The sequence below is a fragment of the Lissotriton vulgaris genome, chromosome 8 (assembly GCF_964263255.1).
Source record: "Lissotriton vulgaris chromosome 8, aLisVul1.2, whole genome shotgun sequence".
Lineage (NCBI taxonomy): Eukaryota > Metazoa > Chordata > Amphibia > Caudata > Salamandridae > Lissotriton > Lissotriton vulgaris.
The window spans coordinates 576,231,849-576,258,037 of record NC_141696.1 but is presented as its reverse complement, the minus strand read 5'-3'; the positions used below and the strand labels follow the sequence as shown (position 1 = coordinate 576,258,037).

General features: G+C 44.2%; 1 protein-coding gene across 1 annotated transcript in view; it reads left to right on the top strand.

Annotated features, from left to right (window-relative positions):
• PIR (pirin) overlaps positions 1-26,189 on the top strand; it is a 397,572-nt gene that overhangs the window by 263,644 nt on the left and 107,739 nt on the right. Inside the window, exons 4-5 of the mRNA XM_086934415.1 lie at positions 7,166-7,210; positions 16,276-16,358. Of these exons, the coding sequence (XP_086790541.1) occupies positions 7,166-7,210; positions 16,276-16,358 (128 nt within the window). The remainder of the gene's footprint in view (positions 1-7,165; positions 7,211-16,275; positions 16,359-26,189) is intronic.

The following is a 26,189-nucleotide window of genomic DNA, read 5'->3' as shown; positions in this document are numbered from 1 at the left end:
GGAGAGACGGCGGACCAGGCCTGCAGCAGCGGGCTGTCCTGTGTCACGGGCCGAGCGACGTCACCCGACGTGCGGCCCCGATCACTGGAGAAGACGGGGTGCTCCGCGCTTGGCAGCGCGAGAAAACACTTTGCTTACGGGGCATCCCCCTGCTCTCCCCCGGCACCCCGTAGAGTACGATTTGGCACCCCCACGCAGAGGCGCCGCGGCGGAGCACCGGGGGTGCACCGGCAATCCAGCGCGGGGCACAGACACTCTGAGACGGCCACGGACTCGGGCAGACCCTGAACCACACGGAGGCCATTGCGTATCAGCGATTATACAGGAAGGTACTGTCGGCGGCGGGGCAGGGGGACTAAGACCACTCAGCGAGGTGCAGGGGCTTGACCAGAACGCTCGACAGCGACGAACCTTTCCCTAAGGTAGCCATCTTGGCTCATTCGCTCCCCTTGCCCAAGCCAGGCCTCGGATTGCGGAGTATAGGCGGCTGGGGCACCACCCCTGCAACACTACCTGTCCTGGGACGTAGAGGTCCCCTGCTCTCCCCCGGCACCCCGTAGAGTACGATTTGGCACCCCCACGCAGAGGCACCGCGGCGGAGCACCGGGGGTGCACCGGCAATCCAGCGCGGGGCACAGACACTCTGAGACGGCCACGGACTCGGGCAGACCCTGACCCACACGGAGGCCACCGCGTTTCAGCGATTATACTGGAAGATACTGTCGGCGGCGGGGCAGGGGGACTAAGACCACACAGCGAGGTGCAGGGGCTTGACCAGAACGCTCGACAGCGACGAACCTTTCCCTAAGGTAGCCATCTTGGCTCATTCGCTCCTCTTGCCCAAGCCAGGCCTCGGGTTGCGGAGTATAGGCGGCTGGGGCACCACCCCTGCAACACTACCTGTCCTGGGACGTAGAGGTCCCCTTCGAAGCCGTGTTACACTGCGTACAGAAGGAATCATGGGGAAAAATGATACTACCCAGGCGAAGCTCTCTTTTGACCGACGCAAGCCGAAGGGGACCGAGGTGCCAGCGCCGGAAACTTCCCCTAAAGGACCAGCAACAGCGTCCCCGGCTCCTACAGAGCTCCGAGAGCTGTTGGCTGCTATGGAAAAAGGAATCCAAAACAGCATTGACGCGGTAGGCTCCAAGATTGACGCTTTGTCGTACCGCATGGACCGCATGTCGGAACGAGTAGACAAACATGCGGAGCGCCTCGATATGGCGGAACGCCGCCTCACGGAAGCAGAGGAAGCACAAACCGAATGGGACAAGGATAGGAAGCAATTTGGCAGACTGCTGCAGGTCATCCGTGACAAAGCTGAGGATTTGGAAGCACGCTCCCGCAGATCGAACATTCGCATAACGGGAGTGGCGGAATCGACTCGGACTGGCAAGATGGAACTCTATGTCGAGAACATGTTGAAAGTACTGCTTGGGGAGGAGGCTTTCTCCCCGATGTTCATCGTGGAGCGTGCGCACCGCACGCTGGGCCCTCAACCACAGCCTGGCGCGCCTCCCCGTCCCATCATCGCGAAACTCCTGAATTACCGAGACAGAGACACAGCTTTGCGCTTGGCTAGGGAAAAGGGTAAGCTCCAAATGGAAGGTATGAACATTTCCCTATACCCAGACTTTACAGCCAAAGTACAGGAGGAGCGCCGGCAGTTTGCACCACATAAAAAGCAGCTCCGCGAGCTAGGACTCGATTACGCGATGCTTTACCCTGCCAAGCTAAGGATCAATACAGGTGGGAAATCGTACTTCTTCACGGATCCCAAAGAACTGCAAAAATCCCTGAAGGTGTGGACCCGGGAGCGCAAGGAGCATCGACAGCACCAGAGTGATGACACAGGAGCGGCGTCGAACATGGATGATCAAGACTAGGAGGACACTACTGGAATGTATCACCCTCCCTACAGAAGATGAGACTTGACTCCCCGCCGTGACTGCGCTACACCTCCCCCAATGGGGGCAGTAAGTCCACGTAAACTTGGGAACTGTGGCTGGCGGGGTGGGGAAGGAGACAGCAATGCACAGTGTCCTCCTTGCATGGGCTTTGGGGAGGGCAGGGCGGGGCACCGCTGTGGAAGGACGCTGGAGCACGGGTTCGGGGTCGGGGGGCGCTGGGGAGGGGGAGGAGGGGATCCCCCCCCCCCCCCCTTGTTTTCTCCACAGATGCATTTCGTTATGGGCACTGAAATAGACTTGGGGCTGAACTGAGGTACCGAAATGGTAATGTACTTTGTGACCGTTGTTGGTTCTGCACAGTTTTGGCGCGCTTTGCCCCAGTGCTTTTGGTTGTGACACTCCCCAGGGAGTTGGGTTTCGCACTACCTAACAGACTAAAAGGTTTTTGGGTTGGTGGGGATTATTGCGGGGACCAGTCTGGCCGGGTTGGGGGTGGTCGGCTGTGGGTGGGTGAGGGACGGGGGGATGGGGAACAAGGATTGTTTAGTTGGAATTTTTTGCGTTGGTATGTTGAAGAACCCGAGGTTTGCTGCGAATGACTTGATTTATGGAAATGTCAATGTATGGAGTGGCTGGCTAGCCACAAATAGTAATTGTGCCCTACAGTGTTGTGCTCTCTCTGCCCCTGAACACAAAGTGGTCGGTATAATGTTGCAATGTCTAGCGCTGTAATGTCTGCTCATACACAGGCTCACCACATACTCAAACTCATGACCTGGAATGTGCGGGGATTAAATGACCACCGCAAGCTGAGAAAGGTCCTTAGCTACCTCCACAGACATCAGGTAGACTTGGCTTTACTGCAGGAAACCCACCTGCCTGCCAACAGCAGGATGTTACAAACCAGGGGGTTGGCGGGTAATATCGTGGCAGCGGGTTTCACTACACACGCCCGTGGGGTGCTTACTTGGGCTAACCCCTCCTCGAGATTGAAGTTGACCCCGGTGCATGTGGACTTGGAGGGTAGGTATGTCCTTGCTAGATGTGTGGGAAGAGGATTGGATATATTGTTAGTGAATGTCTATGGCCCCAATTATGATGATCCGGAGTTCTACACGACCCTGTCTGCAAAATGCAGACCACACGCCCAGTCTAAGATGTTGTGGGGGGGGGACTTCAACTTCGTGTTTGACCCCGCGAAGGACCGCTCCGCGGGCCCAACTCGGAGACCGGTTGCATCTGCTGTCTATATGAAAGCGGAGATGACCAAATTGGACCTAGTTGATGTCTGGAGGGACAAACACCCCCTGCAGGGAGGCTTTACACACTACTCTGCTTACCACAACATACATACTAGGATAGACTACTGGCTGGCCTCCCATCGGGTCCTGGGTGGTATTTGCTCTTGTGAGGTTCTGCCACGCACACTCTCTGACCACTCCCCCATACTGATCCGACTGTCCACTGACAGAAAGGGGATTCCCCCCCATACCTGGCGATTCCCCCCCTTTGCGTTGCTTGACGACGCCTTCCGTGGGGAACTGACGGAAGACATAGAACATTACTTTGCTACCAATATCAACTCGGTTGACGATTTCTTCACGGTCTGGGAGGCCTTCAAAGTGTTCATTAGAGGAATGGCCATGTCCAAACACTCTAGCGTGTTACGCGCCATTAGGAGAGACCTTTCCACCTTAGAAACAAAATTGGCGGAGTTAGAGAACCGTAGAATTGTGGCACCTAGTAGTGAGGATGGTCCGGCGCTGTCGCAATTGCTGTCGGAATACAACACGCTTGCGGACAGAGAAGTTCTCTTCATGGGAAAATACGCCACAGCCCGGGCATATGGTGAGGGGGAGAGGCCAGGGGCGTTATTAGCTCGTATGGTCAAGAGCTCCCGGAGACCCTTAGTGATTGAAGAACTGCAGACCCTGGAGGGTGACAGGATCACGGAGGAAGATCAAATGCTAGAGACCTTTAGACGCTATTACACGGAACTCTATCGATCCAAGGCAGGGGGCGCGGAAAACGAGATAGAAGACTACCTAGATCACATTTCCATGCCATTCCTTAAGAATTCGGATAGGGAATTTCTGATGGCCCCAATACACGAAGACGAGATTTTAGAGGCCCTGGGGAGCATGAAGTCGGGTAGCGCTCCGGGCTCCGACGGCCTCACGGTGGGCTTTTACAAAGCCTTTAAAGATCTTCTACTCCCACAACTAATAACCCTCTTTGACACTATTTGCGAGGATGGTGAGATGCCACTCTCCATGCGGGAGGCTTTGCTGATAACGATCCCCAAGCCGGGGAAGCCCCCGGATCTCTGCAGCTCGTACAGACCGCTCAGCCTACTGAACGTAGACGCAAAACTGTATGCCAAAGTGCTGGCCAACCGACTGGCCCTATTGGTCCCTGAGCTGGTCGCCCCGGAGCAAGCTGGCTTCGTCCCTAGCAGGAACTTAACCTATAACATCCGCACAGTGCTAGGCGCGATGCAGCATGTCAAACAGGAGAACCGCGCGCTGGCGATTTTTCTGGACATGGAAAAGGCGTTCGACTCTGTCGAATGGCCGTTCATGATTAGAGTGCTGCGGAAACTGGGCCTGGGCGAACCGTTCTTGCAGAGGATAGGGGCACTGTACCATCACCCCTCGGCCCGTCTACGACTGGGAGATAGGGTATCGGAGCCGATACACATCAGTAGAGGAACACGGCAGGGATGTCCTCTGTCGCCCCTGCTCTATGCGCTGGTAGCGGAGCCACTAGCTTGTGCCATGCGAGAATACCACAGTCTGGAGGGTATCAGCTTCCCCACCTATAAAATAGGTATCTCGACATACGCCGACGACACTTTGCTTTACGTGCGTGATCCGGAGTCCAACCTATCCCCGATCCTCAGAGAAGTAACCCGCTTTGGGTCACTCTCTGGCCTCCGAGTGAATTGGGACAAGTCTATTGCCTTCCCCCTGACCCCGGTTACACGGCCCTTTGACATGGAGTTCCCTTTACAGTGGACAGACGACCCGGTCAGATACTTGGGCATTCGCCTACATACTGACCCCGAGATCCTGATCCGGGACAACTATGGCATCGCCTTTACTAAACTGGAAGATGACGTAGAAACCTGGATAAGACTCCCACTTTCGCTGCTAGGCAGGATTGCCATCATGAAGATGATAGTGCTACCCCGGTTCCTATTCCTCTTCATTAACATCCCGGTGGTCCTGTCGAGGGTTTTCTTCAAGCGGCTCACGCAGGTTTTGGTCAGGCTGGCCTGGGGCGGGAAACAACCCCGAGTCAAATGGGCAACACTGACTCTCCCATGTGAGAGGGGGGGATTGGGGGCCCCGGATATGGAACGCTACTATCGAGTGGCGCAGGCGACGCACCTGCACTCATGGATACATGGTGACGCACGCACGCCGCATCTCATTCTAGAGAGGCTGTTTGCCGACCCGCTCCCCCTGCCTGCCACGATTTGCCTTCCTACGGACCGCTCGGTCGGACAGATGGACTCACTTAAGGCGACCAATCACGCCTGGCATGCGCTAGCGAGAGCGCGGGGTTGTGTGCTGATGTACTCTCCACTGATGCCGGTGGCCTGGGCACTCTGGCTAGACCCACTTAACGAGAAAGGTGTGATAGAGGCCCTACGTGCCCTGGGAATAGTAAAAATGGAGGATTTGTTCTTGGAAGGTACTCTGAAAACCTGGGAACAACTCCCCCCCACTACAACGGGCCCCTCCTTGCTGCAGAGATTCCAGTTCCACAGGCTCCGTTCGGCTTGCAGGGAGGTACTGGGCCCCACTCTAGAGGAGCCTGAAGAGTTACCCGAATTGACGTATATTATTAAAACCAAAACGCCTGCCAAATTGGTATCACAGGTTAACAAGTTAGGGGTGTTACATCAGACTTCACAATCTTCTAAAGCTAGAACGGCGTGGGAAGCTGATCTCCAGGCCCCCATAGACGACGTCATGTGGCGCTATTGTTGCTCCAACACTCGCAGAATCTCTCTGAATGGCAGGCACCGGCTGGTGCACTTCAAGTTCCTTCAGCGGGTGTACTACACCCCCCGAACGGCTGCAACGCTATGGCCTTCGCACTTCCGCGGAGTGTGAACGCTGTCGAGCACAGGTCGCTGATTTCTTTCATTTAGCGTGGCATTGCCCGGGAGTTTGGTCCTTCTGGGAGGAAGTATTTGCAGAGCTAGGCCGGATTTTGGGGGAACCGCTGCTGAGATCTCCGGCACTTGCGCTCCTTGGCTTTTCCAAACCGCTAGCCCCCTCACTGCGTAGGATGGTGGATATGGCGTTGTTGTTAGCCAGGAGAGTGGTCGCTGCTTGCTGGATGCGCGGGCCACTCCCTACCAAAGCGAGATGGCTTAGGGACTTACAGTACTGCTGCACCCAAACGGAACTGTACAGCGACTTGCTTCCGCCCCGAAGCAGGCCGAAAAACTTCTGGGACCTTTACAAGGAATATCTACTCAAAGGGGAGGAGGGTGGCTCAGACACCTCCGAGATTGATGAGCTTCAGGCCCAGGGGGAGGACTGTGGTTTGGGTTCGGGTAGCCCACCCCGAGGGGAGGACTAAAGATTGAAGAATGGGAGCGGGGGAGGCGAAGTGTAGACGTACCCCTAATGGGGGGCGGACAGGGGGGGGGGGTTTAGAGTATTGGGTGGCACGGGTGGAGGGAGGGCACTCAACACACGAAGGATACGCACAACATTATTAGCAATGAGAGGTTGGGACGGATTCCGAGAGCACATTCGAGAGCAAACCGGGGGGGAAGTTGGGGGGGTTTGAGGGGTAGTTTCCTTTAATGTTCTCTTGTTACAAGACCGCAATGTCATGTTTGCATTTTAAGACAGCCGACTGAACTACTTCACTATTTAAGGCTTACAGTGGGATATATGTCTAGTATATGCTGACCTGCTCCGTGACATCACGCCGCCGGGCCCCCGGGATGCCGGCATTCTGGCTGTGTACAGTGTACCTTGAGTATAATTCATCTGGTCCTCCAGCTGTACTTTCCAATGTAATGGGAACTGTAAGATCTATATATGTTGACAAACGGCTATGCTATCAATAAAGGTCTTAAATAAAAAATAAAAGGCTACATTAGTCTTTACCTGTGCCATCTAAGATTTGACATGTTTTTTTAGAGTTTCGGGAGTTTCTGCTTAGTTAGAAGCATTAGGGCTACTCTGATAGTGAACTAACATTTCATCTTTTTATTTGTGTTTCAGGTTGGACCTCTTTCATCTACACACTGGCTGGCAAAGTGCACGTTGGTAAGGCATAATCTGTACCTCAGATGTTTCTTTTTAGCTCATTCTTTGTAAGTAATGGGCATATGACTGTGCTTCATGTTTTGTTGAGAGACCTACTACGTAATGTGTTGACCCAACATTGGATAAAACATGTCAGTGGAAACCTACGGGCTCATTTAGAGTTTGGCAGACAGAGTACTGAGTCAAAAATACTACTGAATATCTTATTTGCAAACCCTTAGTCCATCTACATCATATAGAGATGCGTGGACCTTAAGTTTTCTGTCACCAGAGCTCCCAATGTAGCGTCTCGTTTTTTGTCTATCACTGCCAGAAATAATCCTGGCCCCCTGATATACTTCTTAAAAAATAATTTTGACCAGAGATTTTCCCTTTTGATTTGTGTTTTGGATTTTAGAGAAGTAATTTAGCTTGGGTAGACATTGCTGATTCGGCCCGAATTTTTCTAGATCACATTTTTAATAATGGCGGCTGTGATGCAGTGATAATGTAATATTTCAGGAACCATGAGATCTATATACTTGTATCCTGCCGTTATTTGAGATGAGACTAAAATGGAGCACCCCATTCTGCTGTGTCTGTAACGCCAGATTAGTTTATATTTAGGGGAATTGGTTTGGTATACCTTTAGGTTGTTAGCTGAGTGAATACCGGCAAAAAACAGGATAACGTGCATCAAACGTGGACCAATTGACAGAAATGTTGTGTGTCCAGAATGTACTCAAAGGTTATGTCCGTTATCACGTGTTTGGTGATAGGAAATTGGCTATTGATATGCCATTTTGAATTACTTCATGTCCACTAACCCTATATGACTCAGTCAGAAACACTGGATGATGTCGTCAGTGATGTAATTTGAAACATCATAAGCTATGTCATCAGTGATGTCATTAAGCATGTGCTAAGGGATGTAATATGTGTGGTCATAGGTGAGCTTGGCGGGAGAGAAATTTATAGTTAGTTATTTTGATCGTGCACTGCCTTGGTTTAAAGTGGTCTGTGATTATGCCGTGCTCCTGGGAATCACTTCCCACTCAGGACTGTAATGAATAATCAATGTGGTCGCAACCCCATGTCTGTGGGGTGTCTCCCTGGGCACAGGTCGATATGTTGTATTCACAGCTCCAATAAACACTCTTTTCCAATGATTTTTACATAAATTCCTTTGAACCTTTAATTGTTGGTTTCACAATTCTTTGATTCGAATTCAAAAACTTCATATCCCACAATGCATTACTTCTGGGTAATTCAATGTGATGTCATGTCTTTACTCCCTATGCATTTCGGCATAATGCCTTTTTCAGGAGATGACTATGGAAAACAAAGAAACTGTGTCTTAAATCAGGGTTTTCTCCACCTAACTGTAAATAAACCACCTTATTGGTTATGTTTCCTAAAACATGCCTTTATGATGTGCTAATGCTTTACATCACGGTGAACTGTTGTATGTGAAAACGTCAGTGTATGATATGTTAATGTGCCTCCTAATCTCAAAGTGCTCCATTATTACTGGCATGGCTGTATGATTATCGTTTTGGTTGTTAAGTAACGTGCGCCGTTATAGCTAGTTGTGCCACCTCCGTGTGCCGGTATTTATCAACAAGTGCCTTCCCAATTAAAGCATTCCCTGCCCCTTAACGGGGTCACTTACCGGTTCATGCTTAATACTACGCTCGTCTCCTCGGGCCCTGCCACGTGTGTGTTTGTTAGTACGCGTCTTCTGGGTTAAGTGAAGGTTGCACGTGACGTGACATATTCACATCGTGTCACCATTCATAGAAAGTGGACTGGTGGATGTAAGCTATCTGTAGCTTTGTTCGCTTAATAAAGTTTTGGCTACCGTGATGTTAATGTGTTTAACAAAAATGTTGTGACGCTGTTGCTTAAACTATTTTAAAGCTTAACTACTTGGTGACAAAAATAAAAGATTCTTCTATCACGCTGTCGTGCTATGTGTTTCCAGGCATAATTCCTGTTCTACGTTCCGATACTAATTCAAAGCTAACAATCAGTTATATGCATATATATCGCTGAAGTGCGAAGCAACATTAAGTATGCTTCCTATTGTATGTTCAAATCATAATTAACGCTAAAATATATGCCTATATAAACATGTCATGCATTTGTAAGTGTCAATATCTGTACAACGCTGCCAGTTCTAAAATGGTACAATCACGTGGGCCTTTAAAAATAACATTTCGAGTTCTGTTCTTTCATTCGTTCCATAATGATGGAACATCAACGTGGGCCTTTATAAATAACATTGGAATTCTATTCTTTTGTTCATTCCATTTGGTTTGAGGGTGTTCAGATGATAAATCCAATAGTTTTCGCTTTGCAGTAAAGTGTTCTTGTTGTCTTTCCCCTCTAATTTTTCAATGATCTCTCATATACAGGCGTTTAATTGGCTGAAGTGATGTGCCTCAATGAAATGGTTGGCTACCATGGATTTCGTTGATTTCGTCCTGATGTTGCTTTTATGTTCATTCATTCAGGTTTTCAACTTTCGTTCTGATTGATCTATATAGGCCTTCCCACATGTAATTTGAGCATATATACAATATTAGAAGTGTCACATGTTGCGATTACATGTAATTTGATTTTATGCCCTTTCATAGGATGGGTGATGTAAGCTCCTCTGATAATATTGTTACAATTGTTGCAGTTCCAACATGAGATGGTACTGTTGTAGGACATTTAGCCCTTTTTTTTTCGGAGGGTGCCTAATTATTTCTCCTATATTTTTTGCCCTGGTGTATGCAAAAATAGGATCTTGTTGGAAAATGTTTCTGAAATCTTGTTCCATCCTTAAAAGAATCCAATGTCTCTTGACTATTTTCTTGTAATGCTGGCTCATGGTGGAATATTTGCATACGCATGCCATTCTGTTGTCCTTGGTTTTGGGTTGTATGGTCAATAACTCTGATCTTCTTTTGTCTTTTACTCGATTGGATGCTTGTATTAGTAGATCCTCTAGATAACCTCTCTGCCTGAATCTTTGTATCATGTTTGTAGACTGTTCCACTTCCTTCATTGGGTCTGAGACGATCCTTTTTATTCTCAACAACTGAGAGTATGGTAAATGTTGCTTTAATGGTTGCGGGTGGAAGCTGTCATAAGCCAAGGTATTATTACTGTCTGTAGATTTTCTGAATACATTTGTGTCAAAGCCTGTAGGGGTTTTGCTAATTTCTACATCCAGAAAGTTAATGGTTCACTCTTGTATTTCGAATGTAAATTGTATCATTTCATCTATTGAAATAAAATGAGTTATTTGTGACCGCAGCGTTTCAGTGGTGCCTCTCCAAATGATGAATATTTATCAATAAATCTTACATACAATTGTATTCGATTTTTCCATGGCGCAGTGTTTAAGATGTATTGTTCTTTATAGTCGTTCATAAAGATATTCGCATACGTGGGCGCTGCGCAATTGCCCATAGATGTGCCGCTCTTCTGTAGATACCAATTCTCTTGCCACTTGAAATAACTATGCTGTTTGAAGTAATGCTTTCTCTACTGCTTCAATACCTTGTTGGTGTGGGATAGACGTATATAGGGCTTTCACATCTATAGTACAGAGTGTTATAGGATCTTCTTCTGTTATTGTAATATCTCCCAGTTTATTGAGGAAATCCGTAGTGTCCTTGATGTATGACCCTCAGTACGCACAGTTGCAAGTAGCGATCTAGAAATGTGCCCACCGGTTAGTGTACACTACCTCGTGTTGACACTATGGGGCGGCATGGTGGTCTTACTGGATCCTTATGGATTTTTGGCACCATATAGAAACTGGGGCTTCTTGGATTGCTTTGAATGAGATATTTCTTGGCCTTTTTGTTTGATGCCTCCATCTACAGCTTTCTGGATGATGTTGAGAAGAGTAGTTTTTATTTACATGGTAGGATTTGATTCCAGTTTCATGTAGATGTTCTTATCCTGCAGGTGGTTTTGCACTTGTTCCAAGTAGTATGCGGTATTGAGTATCACAAGGGCTCCCCCTTTATCCACTTTTTGACAGAGAACTGCGGAGTTGTTGGAAATCGACCTTAAGATTCCAAATTCTTTAGCTGTCAGATTCTTGCGTTTGGATTTTCTGTGAAAAGGTAATCCGGACAAATCCTGTTTTACCAATTGTTCAAACAAATCCAAGTTTTTATGGCTCACTGGAGCCATGTATGTGCTTGTGGGTTTTAGGCCTTTTAAAAGGTTTTCTCCTCCTTTGTCTTGTTCCAATACCACATTTTCAAAAAATGGCGAAGTCTTAATTTTCTCATTAATTAAAAAAAGCTGATGTTTATTTCCAGCAAATTTGAATGTGCAGTGGGTACGTAGGAGGTTCCTTTCTGTAGTGTTTTTAATTCGCATTCACTGAATTGATAATCAGAAATGTTTATCACCAAAATATTAAATGGGTTCCTTCCTTGCCCTTGTCCTTCTTCGAAGCCATTACGTTCCTCGTTTGTGGTTGCTCTTTGCCTTTTCTTTTTCTTTTTCCCCGCCGGGGTCGTCCCGTTCGTCCCACTCTACCTCTAAAAGAGAGGAAGAAGATGTCATGCTTGTGGTAGGATGTTGTTGTCCCTGTATGGTGCTGGATTTCTATACGTTTCTTGATGGATCCGTTAATTCATTTTCAGAGGAAGAGGTGTCCGTGTTCGCTGTGTAGGGTCTGTTTTGTCTTCTTTTGGCGTAGATGTCTGCCCACATGTATACTTTCCCTAACTTATAGTAGATAGTATCTCTGCGATACTTCCGTATTTTTCTTTCGTTCACCTCTTGTGAATGTTTTTGTAGTTGGTTATTGATGTCTTTTAATACCTTCGCGAGTTCTTCAGTGGTCATGGTTTTGTCCAACTCCGTTTTAACTGTCATTATTTCCTTCCCAAGTTCATCCAATATGTTTGACAGTTATTCAATAATCAATATAATTAAGCCCAGGGAACACCTATTCAATATCGCGTGCCACCTTTAAGTGAATCTCTGTGAATTTTTGCTAAGTGATGGTTTCAGGGATATTCTCAGACCTTTTGGGTTCTTTGCGTCTTGTGGTACCTTATCATTGTACTAGCATGTAGCCTTTGATTGATTTCTTTCCTGGATAAGTAAAGTAGTTGTCTGACTTGTTGTTCTTTAGTGCGGCTGGTGGTGTATTCGGTGGTTTCCTCATGTATCAATGGATATATTCGCGAAACCTTTTCATTGGCGAAAGCAAACGTTTCTGCCCTTGACTCAGTCAGACTCGTTATCTCTTCATTTAGCATCTTGCTAAATTGCGTGCCACGATCCTTGAGCAGGTTCGATGAATGTTCACTAGTTATTTTGATAGTGCACTGCTGTGGTTTAAAGTGGTTTGTGATTATGCCGTGCTCCTGGGAATCACTCCCCGCTCAGGAGTGTAATGAATAATCAATGTGGTCGCAACCCCATGTCTATGGGATGTCTCCCTGGGCACAGGTCGATATGCTGTATTCACATCTCCAATAAACACTCTTTTCCAAGGATTTTTACATAAATTCCTTTGAACTTTTTAATTGTTGGTTTCACAATTCTTTGATTCAAATTCAAAAACTTCATATCCCTCAATGCATTACTTCTGTGTAATTCAATGCGATGTCATTTCTTTACTCCCTATGCATAGGAGGAATAATTAGGTACCCTCCGAAAAACACGGGCCAAAAGTCTTACAACGGTACCATCCCATGTTGGAACTGCAACAATTGTAACAATATTATCAGAGGAGCTTACGTCACCCATCCTATGAAAGGGAATAAAATCAAATTACATGTAAACGCAACATGTTACACTTCTAGTATTGTATATATGCTCAATATTGTATATATGCTCAAATGTCCATGAGGGAAGGCCTATATAGGTCAAACAGAACGAAAGCTGAAAACTCGAATGAATGAACATTAAAGCAACATCAGGACGAAATCAACGAAATCCATGGTAGCCAACCATTTCATTGAGGCACAACATCACGTCAGCCAATTAAAGACCTGTATATTAGAGATCATTCAAAAAAGAGTGGAAAGACAACAGGAACACTTTACTGCAAAGAGAAAACTATAGGATTTATCATCTAAACACCCTCAAACCAAATGGAATGAACCAAAGAATAGAATTCCAATATTATTTATAAAGGCCCACGTTAATATTCCATCATTATGGAATGAACGAAATAACGGAACTCAAAATGTTATTTATAAAGGCCCACGTGATTGTACCATTATAGAACTGGCAGCTTTGTACAGATATGGACACTTATAAATGCATGACATGTTTATATAGGCATATATTTGATCGTTAATTATGATTTGAACATACAATAGGAAGCATACTTAATGTTGCTTCGCACTTCAGTGATATGTGCATATAACTGATTGTTAGCTTTGAATTAGTATCAGAACTTAAAACAGGAATTATGCCTTGTGATACCTTGTACCCTGGAAACACATAGCATGACAGCGTGATATAAGAATCTTTTATTTTTGTCACCAAGTAGTTAAGCTTTAAAACAGTTTAAGCAACAGCGTCACAACATTTTAGTTAAACACATTAACATCACGGTAGCCAAAACTTTATTAAGCGAACAAAGCTACATATAGCTTACATCCACCAGTCCACTTTCTATGAATAGCGACACAACGTGAATATGTCACATGCAACTTTCACGTGACCCGGAAGACGTGTACTAACAAACACACATGCGGCAGAGCCCTCGGAGAGGAGCGCAGTATTAAGCATGAACCGGTAAGCGGCACCGTTAAGGGGCAGGGAATGCTTTAATTGGGAAGGCAATTGTTGATAAATACCAGCAAGCTGAGGTGGCACAACTAGCTATAACGGTGCACGTTAACTAACAACTACAACGATAATCGTACAGCCACACCGGTCATAATGGAGCACTTTGAGATTAGGAGGCACGTTAACATATCATACACTGACTTTTTCACATACAACAGTTCACCGTGATGTAAAGCATTAGCACATCATAAAGGCATGTTTTAGGAAACATAACCAATAAGGTGGTTTATGTACAGTTAGGTGGAGAAAACTCTGATTTAAGACACGGTTTCTTTGTTTTCCATAGTCCTCCCCTGAAGAAGGCAATTTGCGGCAATGCATAGGGAGTAAAGAAATGACATTGCATTGAATTACCCAGAAGTAATGCATTGTGAGATATGAAGTTTTTGAATTCGAATCAAAGAATTGTGAAACCAACAATTACAGGTTCAAAAGAATGTATGTAAAAATCATTGGCAAAGAGTGTTTATAGGAGCTGTGAATACAACATACCGACCTGTGCCCAGGCAGACACCCCATAGACATGGGGTTGCAACCACATTGAAATTTATAGTTAGCTCAGTAATCTATAACTGGTAATTTATTTTTTTGTTTTATAAACATTCTTTCTTACCTCATGTTAACACCTAACAATAACATCAGTTTAGCATTTTTTTCAGAGAATATCTATGCTTTTTTTTAACGTAAGCTAAGATCTTATTACCATACTTAAATATGAAGTCTCTTTAACCTTTGTTTTTTTAAGTGAATTTCTGTGGTTTTTTGATCATATTCATCCAACTCCTCCAGCCAGTCCCAGATTCCAATGCCCCGCTGTGCAGGGCCTTCAGCCTACCACAGTCTGGGTTGGCCAACCCTGCCCTGTAGACAGCCTTCGGGAGTGCACACTGCACCAGCACTCCATATTTTGGTATAATTTGTTGCCAGTTCCTTGTTACTCCTGTAGCAGAAACTTATAAGCTTCACCACTACAGTACTGCAGTACCATGCAAGCTTCATGACATGAGGCTGAGGGTATCTCTACTCAGCTCCCTAATAGTGTTTTTAATTTAGTTTTCTATGACAGTGGGAGCAAGTCCCGGAGTCTCGTGAGGGCCGCCACAAATCAGATCAAGAAATACTGCTGGGCCGGTACTGGTCCTGCGGTAGAGAAAGGTCGGTGGGGAAAAAGCTCCTCCTTCCAATCAGAGAGTTCTCATTTTTAAGTTTTTGATTGGTACAACGGGACTCCCAACTGTCCAGATACACCTCTTTTTTATCTCCTTCATGACTAGCCTGAACACCTCTTTAAATACAAGTTTCTCAAACAGCTGCCTGGATTTACACCAAATAATGAACAGCAAACTTTCTAACTACATTTCCAGTTTTTTTGCGAAATTTGGTATAATTCCATTCAGCCGTTTGTTCTGTAGCAGCACAGAATTTTGATGTAATTAAAATTAACATGGAAAATCAATGTTTTATCTCCCTTCTTTAGTGGCCCTCGCTTGACGGACCACCCTGAAAATTTGTAGGAAAGAGCAGAGGTGGATGACCAGTTTTTTTGAGGTGGAGGGGAACGTTTGTGACGATTCACTGAATGGTGCCATATTAGCAAAACCAAAAGTGCTTTTCCTATGGAAACTCTGGCCAAACTATAACTACACAGTGGCAACTGTGTAATATGCATATACATATTTGCCTGTAAATATGTCCCCTCCTCCATGATTTGTTCTGACATTGTCAGTCACTAAGCACTAAAAGGATCATATGAATTTGTTTGAGGAACAAAATAACTTGCCAAAAGAGCTTAGTTTGAAATTCAGGTAGCTTCTAACTCAGGTGTGTGCATATTCTTTATTTTTCAACTGAGAAATGTTGTGAAGTTCCTGCTTAATCTTTGACTGTGCAAAGATTTTCTGCACATCGCAACATATTTGTCATTGCCAAGCAATTTCATTTTGTCTCTAATACGACCCCCAGCCAGTCTGGCAAAGGGTATGCAGTTTTTTTCTGCTCATTTGCCTTTGCAGAGTTCTAGGCATATGTTGCTCTGCAGGAGAAAAGTACTAGGGTCCTGATTACCACCTTGGCGGTGCAGAATAATTGCACTTTATCGCCTTACGAGTGCTTAAAGTTTGTGTTCCAGTTCCTTAGTCTTTTCCAAATACATTTATTTCATGACTACTCACCGTGGCTTTCCCAAAACTGACTTTCTATAATGAAATGTGACATTGATTTAGACAACAAGTATGATCTGACGTATTTCTTCTCCACAGGCCCTGATGGTGCACAGACAGTGGTTGACCCTCACCAAACAGCGGTGTTAGATGATGGAGAAAGTGTTTCCTTTGAAAATAAAGTAGGTATCCATGTTCACAATTTATATTTGCGTTGCATTTCATTTCTTAATATTATTGCTTTTTAGCCATCCTGATGTTGTGCTGTAGAAATTGTGTTATGTTTCCCACATGTGAAGCACAACATTGAATTCCAGCTTCGAGTTGGCCACAGATTCACCAGGTCAGTTGGAAACACCCCCCAGTCCTTAAGTGAGACCCCTGTAATGCTTCGATTTACAGTAAAATACTAAACCTTCATTAGCCCATCTACATGATTTGGAGGCTTTCGAAAGTTTGTAATTTTCTCTATTTTTCTAATGCCATCTTTGCACTTCTTTCTCATTTTTCTTTCTCTGTCACCAAGAAAATATTTTTTCTTTTGGTAGAGAAGAGTTTTTCTCCTCATTTCTAAAAATAAAATTGAAAAATTAACTTTTAGAAGCTGTTCCTGTTTCAGGAATTTGGTCACATTAGATCATCCGTTCAAGCACCTATTTAGGTATCAAATCAAACATCGAGTCTGCTGTATCTTAAGCCCATAAGACTTTTGAAACAAAGAACTCGAGTTTACAGCAATCTAAGGGCCAGGTGTATCAAAGGGTTTTGCCCATTCTGTGTCTATAGGGAAATGTGTTGATACATATGGCCCAAAGTTCGGTGTGAAAAAGGCAGAAAAGAAGGGGGACTTTGTATATAAAATAGAAGTGTTAGGGGGCTCTTCGTATCTGTTTCTGATATGAGGAGGATGAGGCCGACAGTGAAGAAGCATTTACTAATGAGATCTTACGGAGAGTACACTCAGCAAGTCACAAAGTTCTTAAGCAAATCAGAACAAGAAGACTGTTTTTCCCAAAGCAAAAATGCCTTTGACATCCTTGTGCATATTCCTTGCAGAATAGAAGTAGAAGAATTATAGGCTTAAAGCACTATGTGGGAGCTTCCACAATACTTAAATCCACCCATGCAAGGGCAGAAGTGTCAAAACTTCTGTAAGATACAATGCACTTGACTATAGAAGACCTTCGCAAATCTGAATGTTCAACTCTCCAAATGTGCTATGAGTGCAGGAATTAGAGACACAAGAATATTAATTTAAGGTAGAACCAGTGTAAATATATATATGTATATATCTATATAACTCCAAGAAGGTCTTTCCTGGATCCCCGCCTATAGTCCGGTGGCCGGCAGAGCAAACCCCAGCAGTAAAATTTCTTCAAACAAGTCAAATATCGACGCACTCTCAGAGATAAGGAGCAGTGTAGCGTTTAATCCTCAATAGTTACGCGTTTCGACAAAAGTCTTGATCACACACTGAGTAACGAACAAAAGTGCTTGACATAGTCCATTGTGTGGCCATAAATACAAACAAAGGACTCGCATACCATTTGTATGTAATTCCTGTGCAAACACCATTGATATTTGCTCCTCCCAAAAGCACGGTCATCTTAGAGCTATACATTTCTAAATAAAACATGTAACTCATACTATTAATACTAGTGTTGGCTCACAAAAAGGAGATTACTATGTCAGATTTCAGGACATAATTTGCATATAACCTCAATGGGTCACAAAAGGATTTCAGCAATAAATATTAAACACATATTTATGCGAATCTCATTGTCCGCTACTTAAACAGCCCGCTTAGTAAACATTGAGTTTGATGCATCTGTATCGATATCACCTTGAATTTAAAATACAAGTGGCCAGGTGCCAAGAGTTGAAATTGGATTGACAGGAAAAGATGGGCTAAGAAAAAGGGGTTTTTATAGGGATTTTTAAAAAGTTCTACAGCTAAAATGATTAAATGGAATTACACCAATTTTGGCAGAAAGCTGGATCTTGGTCCAGATAGTGATCTTTTTGATGTAAATCCATTAGTACTTTTTGAGAAATTAGGGTTTAAAAACTTCCATCTTGACTGTTGAGCTGCAGTTCAACAATTTAAGTCTTTTGATTGACTAAGAGGGCTTCCTCAAAGCAATCACACTGATTGGCTGGCTGCAACTTGAAAATGCATGCTGCAGCGGCCTTTTACTGGATTCTGGAGGCAGGGTAGGGTTACCCACTCCCCCTTGTCTGGGACAGGAAGAAAAAAAGATATCTCTTTCTGGTGGATTGTGGTAAAAACACCAAAATGGTGGTGGCCATTGTTTTTGTTGTTTTTTTTTTTTAATGACCTTCAGGGTGGGCCTGGATCCATAGGTCAAATCTGCATAGTTTTTAATAAAGTAATATGGGGAAGTGGGTGTGCACGGGTCCCCCTGCCCTGGGACTCAGAACATTTATAGAAAGGAAGGCGTGGGCCCCCACTCCCCGAGGCAATACCGGCCTCTGTACTGCCTCAGTGGAGGCCTGCTACATTTTTTAAAGGGTAGGATAGCAAGCCCCATTCGGCCCCGGGGATCCTATCCTAGGGGCCGGTTAAATTTTTAGAAGGGAAGAGAGGTGTGGGACCCCCACAACTAAGTAGCTTTCACCACCTGGGACCCCATTCACTAGGGCCCTTCTGAGGCAGTGTCCCAAGGACCCCAACTCCCAGGACACTGCTAGCTTTGATTCGCTAGCAGGAGCAGAAAAGCTCCCGTCAGGCTTGATCAAAGATTTTTTTCTCTTTGCCATTCTATGGCAGGCAGCGAACTGAGGTTAGCTCCCCGATGAGAGAAACAGAAAAGCTGCTCCCGCCGGGGTGACAAAGAGAAACCGGCTCCCACCAGGACCAAGAAGAATTCTGGTAGTGACCCAGCAGGGGCCATAGGCCTCTCCCTACAGCTCTCCTGGCAGCATGGGAGTTGGCTTTCCTCGCTGCCATTATAAGAATTTTGAAAAAACATGGCCACGAGTGAGTGGGCTCCCATACAGCTATAGTAGAAATACTAAAGAGACTGGCAGCACAGTAGTGGGCTTATAATGCCCTGTGACCACTTTAAATAGTTATTTTAAGTTCCTGATGGGGCTTCAAAAAGGTGTAGGGGTACCACCAATCATTTATGTAATGTTGTGGGAGGGCCTGGAAGAAGTGCAGCAACCCACCTACAACATTAAGTAAAAACAGTTAGTCTCCTGGGTCTTTAAATCCATGAGCCCACTAGAGCTTACTAGATGTTTTGATAGCACTCCAATCAGGAGTTCTATGCTTTTCAGCTGGAGTCCAGAGCCCCCTTATGGTGGGTTCTATGGCTCCACTTTGTGGCCTGAAAATTTTTATAAAAAAGACTCAAACACATATTTTATTTTTTTAAGAACGCTTTATTAAACAAATTGTGAGATAATCTTTTTTTATCACAAAAACAATAGGTCTGCTTTATTTATCATGTGCTGAACCCTTAATAAAGCCAATAGTCCCACTGACCCTTTGACAAATCCAATAGTTCTGCCTTACTTAAAATGACACCCTTTATATTTTTGCATCACACAATGACTCCCTTTATATTTTTACATCACATATTCACATAGTCAGCCATGCACGACTGTGGCGGTAGGCATTGGGCCTGCGACCAGGCCATGTGCCCAACCCCATGTTGCGCAAAACCAAATGACGTGTACTGGGGGCAGTAGGGAGCCCATGGGGCGGGGTTAAGTGCAGGGCCTGGCTGCAGGCCTACTCCTGTGCTCAGCCGCACAACACCCACTGCCAGAGGCTGTGTAAAGTGATGGATTGGGGACCGCAGGGGGCTGGGGGATCAGGGTCTTGTCGTAGGCTAGGCCCTGTGGAGATTTTACTTTACCTTAAAAGAACCCTCTAAATTCTCTGAAAAATAGCAAAGATTAAAGTGACACTATCATTGGCAATTGCTATTGTATTTTACTTTACATTTAAAAGCGAACTTAGAAATTAAATGAAAAATGCAAAGTTTAAAGTGACTGTATAGTTAGGTTAAAATGTCAGTTATAAGATGCCATTTTAAATTAACAAAACCACTGAAATTCACCAGTGATAGCTATCTGAATTAACTATACCTTGTCCTCTAAAGTAACTGTAACTTGTGCGTTTGCCATGCACTGCTTATGACCCTACATATTACATCACTTATGACAAGTTCTATGAGATCATTGATAACATCACTCAAACATCTGAAAAGACTTCATTGAAATTAACCCTGTGCATGGAGGGGGAACAAGGTATAGTTACTTTAGAGCACAAGTTTTGGTTACTTGGAATAACTATACAAAGTGATTTTCAGTAATTTTGTTGGTTTAAAATAGTATGTTTTAACTGACATTTTCATGTAACTGTAACATCACTTTAACTTTTTTACCATAAATACTTCATGGTGGAAGTAAGAGAAGTCACAATAGCAGTTAAGTTAACAATCCAGCAGGGTTTACTGTTAAGGCCATAGAATACAAGTTTGTTATAAGGGCTCTAAAGTCTGAGGATGGTGTACAGAAATGTTCGGTAAGTCTTGAGTTTTGTGGGTTTTTTTAGTGGAACCATTACGGAGGCAGCTTTCTCAGGGGAAGTCCCCGAAGGTCACTCCAGATCAATTTCCGGGGAGGTATCAAAGCCACTGGTGTACTGCAAATACAGACAGTCACTAATATCATTCCTAGGGGGGGAGGGGGGGGAGAGAAGGTTACCAGCCTCACTGCTATCATCATCACCGTGGAAAATGATGTTCATCATCTGAAAGAGTTTTGAATTCGAGCCAAACAGCACCTCCAACCTGGCAAAGTACACATTATGAGACAAGAACCTCCCAGGGAGATATATCTTCCAGCAGCTGCTGTGCTTTGCATCAGGAACTGACCAAAGTGGATTTCCTCTTTAGAAAATTCGCTATGCTTTGTAATGTATCCAAAGTTGATTCCATCACTTTTTTGCATACATTTGTGTTAATTTTTAAGCACATAGTTTCATAAACAGCATAACAATAGTACAAGTATTCAAGCGACACATGTGTCCCCATTATCTGCTTCCTGAAGGCTTAAAAAATATAACATAAGCGATTACACCCATGTGTACGCTATTTTTTGTTGCAGTGCTTTGATATCAGCATTTCGCAATATCAATTTGGTATTTTCTCTCGAAATACACATTCTAAAATGTTCTTGGTTACAGGTATTATAAAATAAATCGTCCCCAGTCTCAAAAATATACATGGAAAAATATTCTAATACAAATATCATCACTCTCTTCTCAAATGCTTGTTACTACAATGTAGTGGTATTAGTAACATTTTTTTAAGAATTACTTGTTCATGTGGCATAAAGTACACATCTATGCTCCGATATGACTCTTAATTTTTTTTTCTCTCAAATTGTTACTACTATTAAATATGAAAATGATAGAATGTTTGTCAATCTGACAAGTTATGCTACACATGATGCACCACTATAACCTGATAATTACCTTATAAAAGTAAAATGAACTTGTTTGCACAATACGTCTCGTAGGCTCCTCACGGCTATTGTGAGCAGGTCCTAAATAATGTAGCAAATAATACAAATGGGCCAATTACTACCTGGTACTGAATTAGGAAGAGAAAACTCAACACAAACTTGCTAATGACAGTGAATGAAAGGAGTCAGACGATATACTATATCTTAACTGAATTTAGTTGAGTGATGGTTGCAATCACCAACAGAAGTGCACTGTACACCAGATGGGTTGGTTGACTGTAATCAATGTTATTAATGGATATCATAATTTTACCAATTACCATCTGGCTGACCCCGATCTCATCAGACGGTATACAGGGCGCCGATAACTGTGGACATGCCTGGCCACTGCTGACATCTTGCAGCTTAGTGATCCTGAACTAATACTGGGATCCTTTGCATTTGGTGGAGCGAACCTCAAGGCAAACCAATTAATTCTGGATTTGTCTATAAATTGACTTCTTCTGTACTACCTCAACTATCTGCCCTTACTTCACAAGAATTCTTTTAGTCCTGATAGTGACCCTTAAATTGTAATGGGTCAATACAGCGTTGACCATCATGGCAATATGAATGAAATATATATGTACCAGTTTGGTATCTGAATTTCAAGGACCCATGAATTTTGCAGACCTCAGAAACCTATATTGCTATTCCATAGCTTTTTGTATTATGCACATTATTTCACTGGTTTCTTATTTCCCACTCTTTGATCACTTAAGAACAGAACATGTTAAAGAACTTCTTTTGAAGCTGTTAATACATGCAGCACACTTTAAAAGTTTACAAATGGGCCAAGTTCTCTTAATCTAAAATGGTTTATTCTATTGATAATTGATTGTGCAAAATGCAAATTTAATTGATTGCTCCAGTCGGAACCTCTCTTCTTTATTTGAGACACCACGAAGGGCAGCAAACTTCCACCTCCTCTTCAACCACAGCACAGCTTCCAATTTACTCTGATTTCCCCTTGCATGACCACACAAAGCCGGCAGGGGGCAGGATTCTACCTACCAGGCTTAAGCTATATCTGTTTAGATCGGTGGGTGCTGCAAATTGCACAAAAAGGTAATGCCCTGCCATGCATTTCACTGCTAACTCCCTTTATATGCCACCAGTATCTATTTGTTTTAGCAGATCATTCCCCATCCTTCTGAAGGAGGTCTAGTGGTGTCTGTCCTTGGAGGACATTGAGAGAGTACCAGATATAGGGATGGGTGAAGAGTGTTATTTCCTCTACTTCCTGGTGCCGAAGAAGGAGAGAGTGCCCAGGCAAATTTTGGATCTTCGTACCCTGAACGCTTTTTTAAGGAAGGACAAATTCAAAATGCCCTGGTACTTTCTGTCCTAGGTCTCGGAGTTTGGTTGATGTCCTTCGACTTCCATCACATGTAACTAATATGTTTCCGTTCTGCAGTCCCACAGACGTTATCTTTGGGTACTGATGGCAAAGAAGCATTTCACTTTGTTGTCCTTCCCTTTGGCCACATATGCGCCCTTTGGATATTTACCAAGATGATGGGGGTGGTTGTTGCAGACTTTTGCAGGTCGGAGATACTTTTATTCCTGTACCTCAACTAGTGGATTCTCAAAGTGGGTTAGCCACAGTTAGTCGCAGACCACCTTTGGAGGGTGGTCATCCTTCTGCATCCCTGGGGCTTTACATCATGGAACCAAATTCATATCTGAGAGCTGTACAGAGGATTCTTTTCATAGGGGCCATCTGGACGCTGTGGAGTTAAAGGCAAGTCCTCCCCGACCTCCCCCTCAATGACTTTGGTACATTCAAGATGTGATTCCGATGTTTCAATCAATCCCAGATCTCGGTGAGGATGGTTCTGAGACTTCTTGGACTTATGGCCTCATGCATCTTCCTGGTCCCTTGTGCCAAATATGTCTTTGCAGTGGAGCCTCCTTCTCCAGTGGGCATAACACCCAGGGTTTCTGTCAGACAATGTCTGCATCTCGAAGGAGACATCCCAGGATATTTGGTAGTAGCAAGTGTTCATCTTCTTGTCTTGTCGCAGGCCACTTTTACAGTAGTGATCGATGCCTCGTCTCTAGGTTGGGGAGGTCACCTAGGAGAGGTGGAGATCAGGGTCTATGAACTACAAGAGAACAATAGCTCCTCATCAATCTCCTGCAGCTTTGCCCTATCCTGTGGCCTCTGAAAGCCTCTCTGCCATCCATTAAGGGAAGGCGGTTGCAGGTCCTGATGACCTCCTTGTGGTACTGCAAAAGCAGAGTGGTGTAAGGTCTTGGATCTTTTGCCAAGAAGCACAGGAGCTTTGTATGAGGGTGGATCAACAAGGGATCTCCTTGGTAGCCAGTAATCTGGTGGGAGTCTCCAGATGCCAGAGCAGGCAACCTCTGTTTTTGGCTTGCACACCACTATTGGCTTCTTCATCCAGCTGTGGCACAGAACATCTGTGCTCATTGGGTGTGCCCTTGTTGGCTCTTTTTGCCACCACCAAGAACGAGCAGTGATGAGTTTACTGTGTGAAGCTTCCATTAAGATTATCCATAATGGGTGCATTCTGATGCAGTGGAGCACAGGCCTTCTGTACGCGTTTCCACAACTATCTCTCATACCTTGATTTCTGAGGATGGTCAGGACAGACTGAGCCCAAGTAATTTCTATAGCCCAGCCTGGGCCCGGAGAGTATGGTACCTTGATTTTATGATCCTGAGCATTAGCCGTCCAATCATACTACCTCTTTGGGAGGTCCTACTGTCTCAGCAACAGGGCAAGGTTCTTCATCAGAATCTTCACAATACATGGAGATTGAGGTACGACAACTGAGCAGTTCCAAGTTGCTGACTGTGCATGTGATTCTCATGGTCAAATGCCCCACAAATAATTCCAACTCTTTGGACTGTTGAGCGAAATTTGCGTTCTGATGTAGGTACCATCACCTTGATCCTTTAAAGGATAAGGTATCAGATGTTATATTCATTGTCTAATCCATGGCCCCACACAGCTTTTCTGTTGGCTCAGTTAAAGTTTATATGTTGGCTGTCTTGACTTTTTTTACTTTAACCCCACTGACCTTTCCTATTTAAGTCACCTGTTGTTATGAGGTTTTTTAAAAGGCTTAACACACATGCTTCCGTTAAAGCCCTTCATTATGTCTCAAAGGAACCTCAGTGTAGTCCTCAAGTTTTTGATGTGTGCACCATTCGAGCCCATTCACAGTTGTTCTCTACAGGCCCTCAACATCAAGATGTTTCTTCTGATCTCAGTTAATTCTATGTGCTGTATCAGTGAGCCTCAGGCACATCAATGCAACCTCCGTACACCACTTTCTTTCCTGGCAAATTGGTGCTGAGAACCCAGGCTTCCTTTCTGCAAAGATTTTTTCACCATTCCCCCCTTCTGAATATTTCTCTCTGCTACATCCTTCTAAAGAGAAGTAGAGGCTTAATCTGTTGGATCCAAGGCGAATCCTCAACTTTTTACAAAGAGTGCTCAAAGGAATACCATGTAGAGGGTCAGCTTTTTATGGGGTTTGCAGGTGCTGGGAAGAGCATGGCAGGGTAAAAACTGGTAGTTTGTCCTGTGCTTAAAGACATGCTTTTCCTTGCCAAGAAGGAACCATCAACGCAGAATGTGCTCATTATGTCTCAGCCAATGCTGTCTCAATAGTTTTTATAGTGTCGCAATTCGTCAACAATTTTATAATTCAAATAATGAAAAATCTAATAGAACAACACACCAGCAACAATCAGCAAATTAAGTCTAATAATAGTTGGTTGCCCTTCCTAAGTCCTGATGAAGACTCGCACGGCTCAGGTTTAAGTCACTGTGAAGCCATAAGTCGAGTCGAAACGTCGACGCTCCTTGTAAATAACGACCTGGACCTACAAAAATCCCAATTTCTGTGTGCATTGGACCTATTAATTAATAAGGCCTTTCTTTGTAAATATTTGAGTATACTTTAGAATTGATTTAAAGGGTCAGGTCTTTGTGTAAGGATAATCGTTGATCCTTATTTGAATTGATCAAATTGTTTTTATGTCACATTCTGTGTAATTTCTTCCCTTTTTCTCCATCACCAAATCCATCTTACTTTTCTATTCTTGCACGCTCCCTTTGGGGCGACCCTCTTGACCTATGTACAAATAACATTTATATTGTTTAAAAAGTGGTAGAAAATGAATAAATCACCACTTAATTTGCTGATTGTTGCTGGTGTGTTGTTCTATTAGATTTTTCATTATTTGAATTATAAAATTGTTGACGAATTGCGACACTATAAAAATAGTAGTCCTTGGACCATTGTTTATTAATACTGTAGAATACCCAGGTCCTGGACCGACGGGGCTACCCCATTTTTATTAATGGGTCTCAATAGTTTTGGCATGGGGTTGTTCTACCCTAGCCATCTGCCTTGTTTCTTTTTTTGTGGTCTTATATAGCTCGAACATGACCCAATGGTATTGGAGCGCTTTACATGAGCACCAGTCACGTT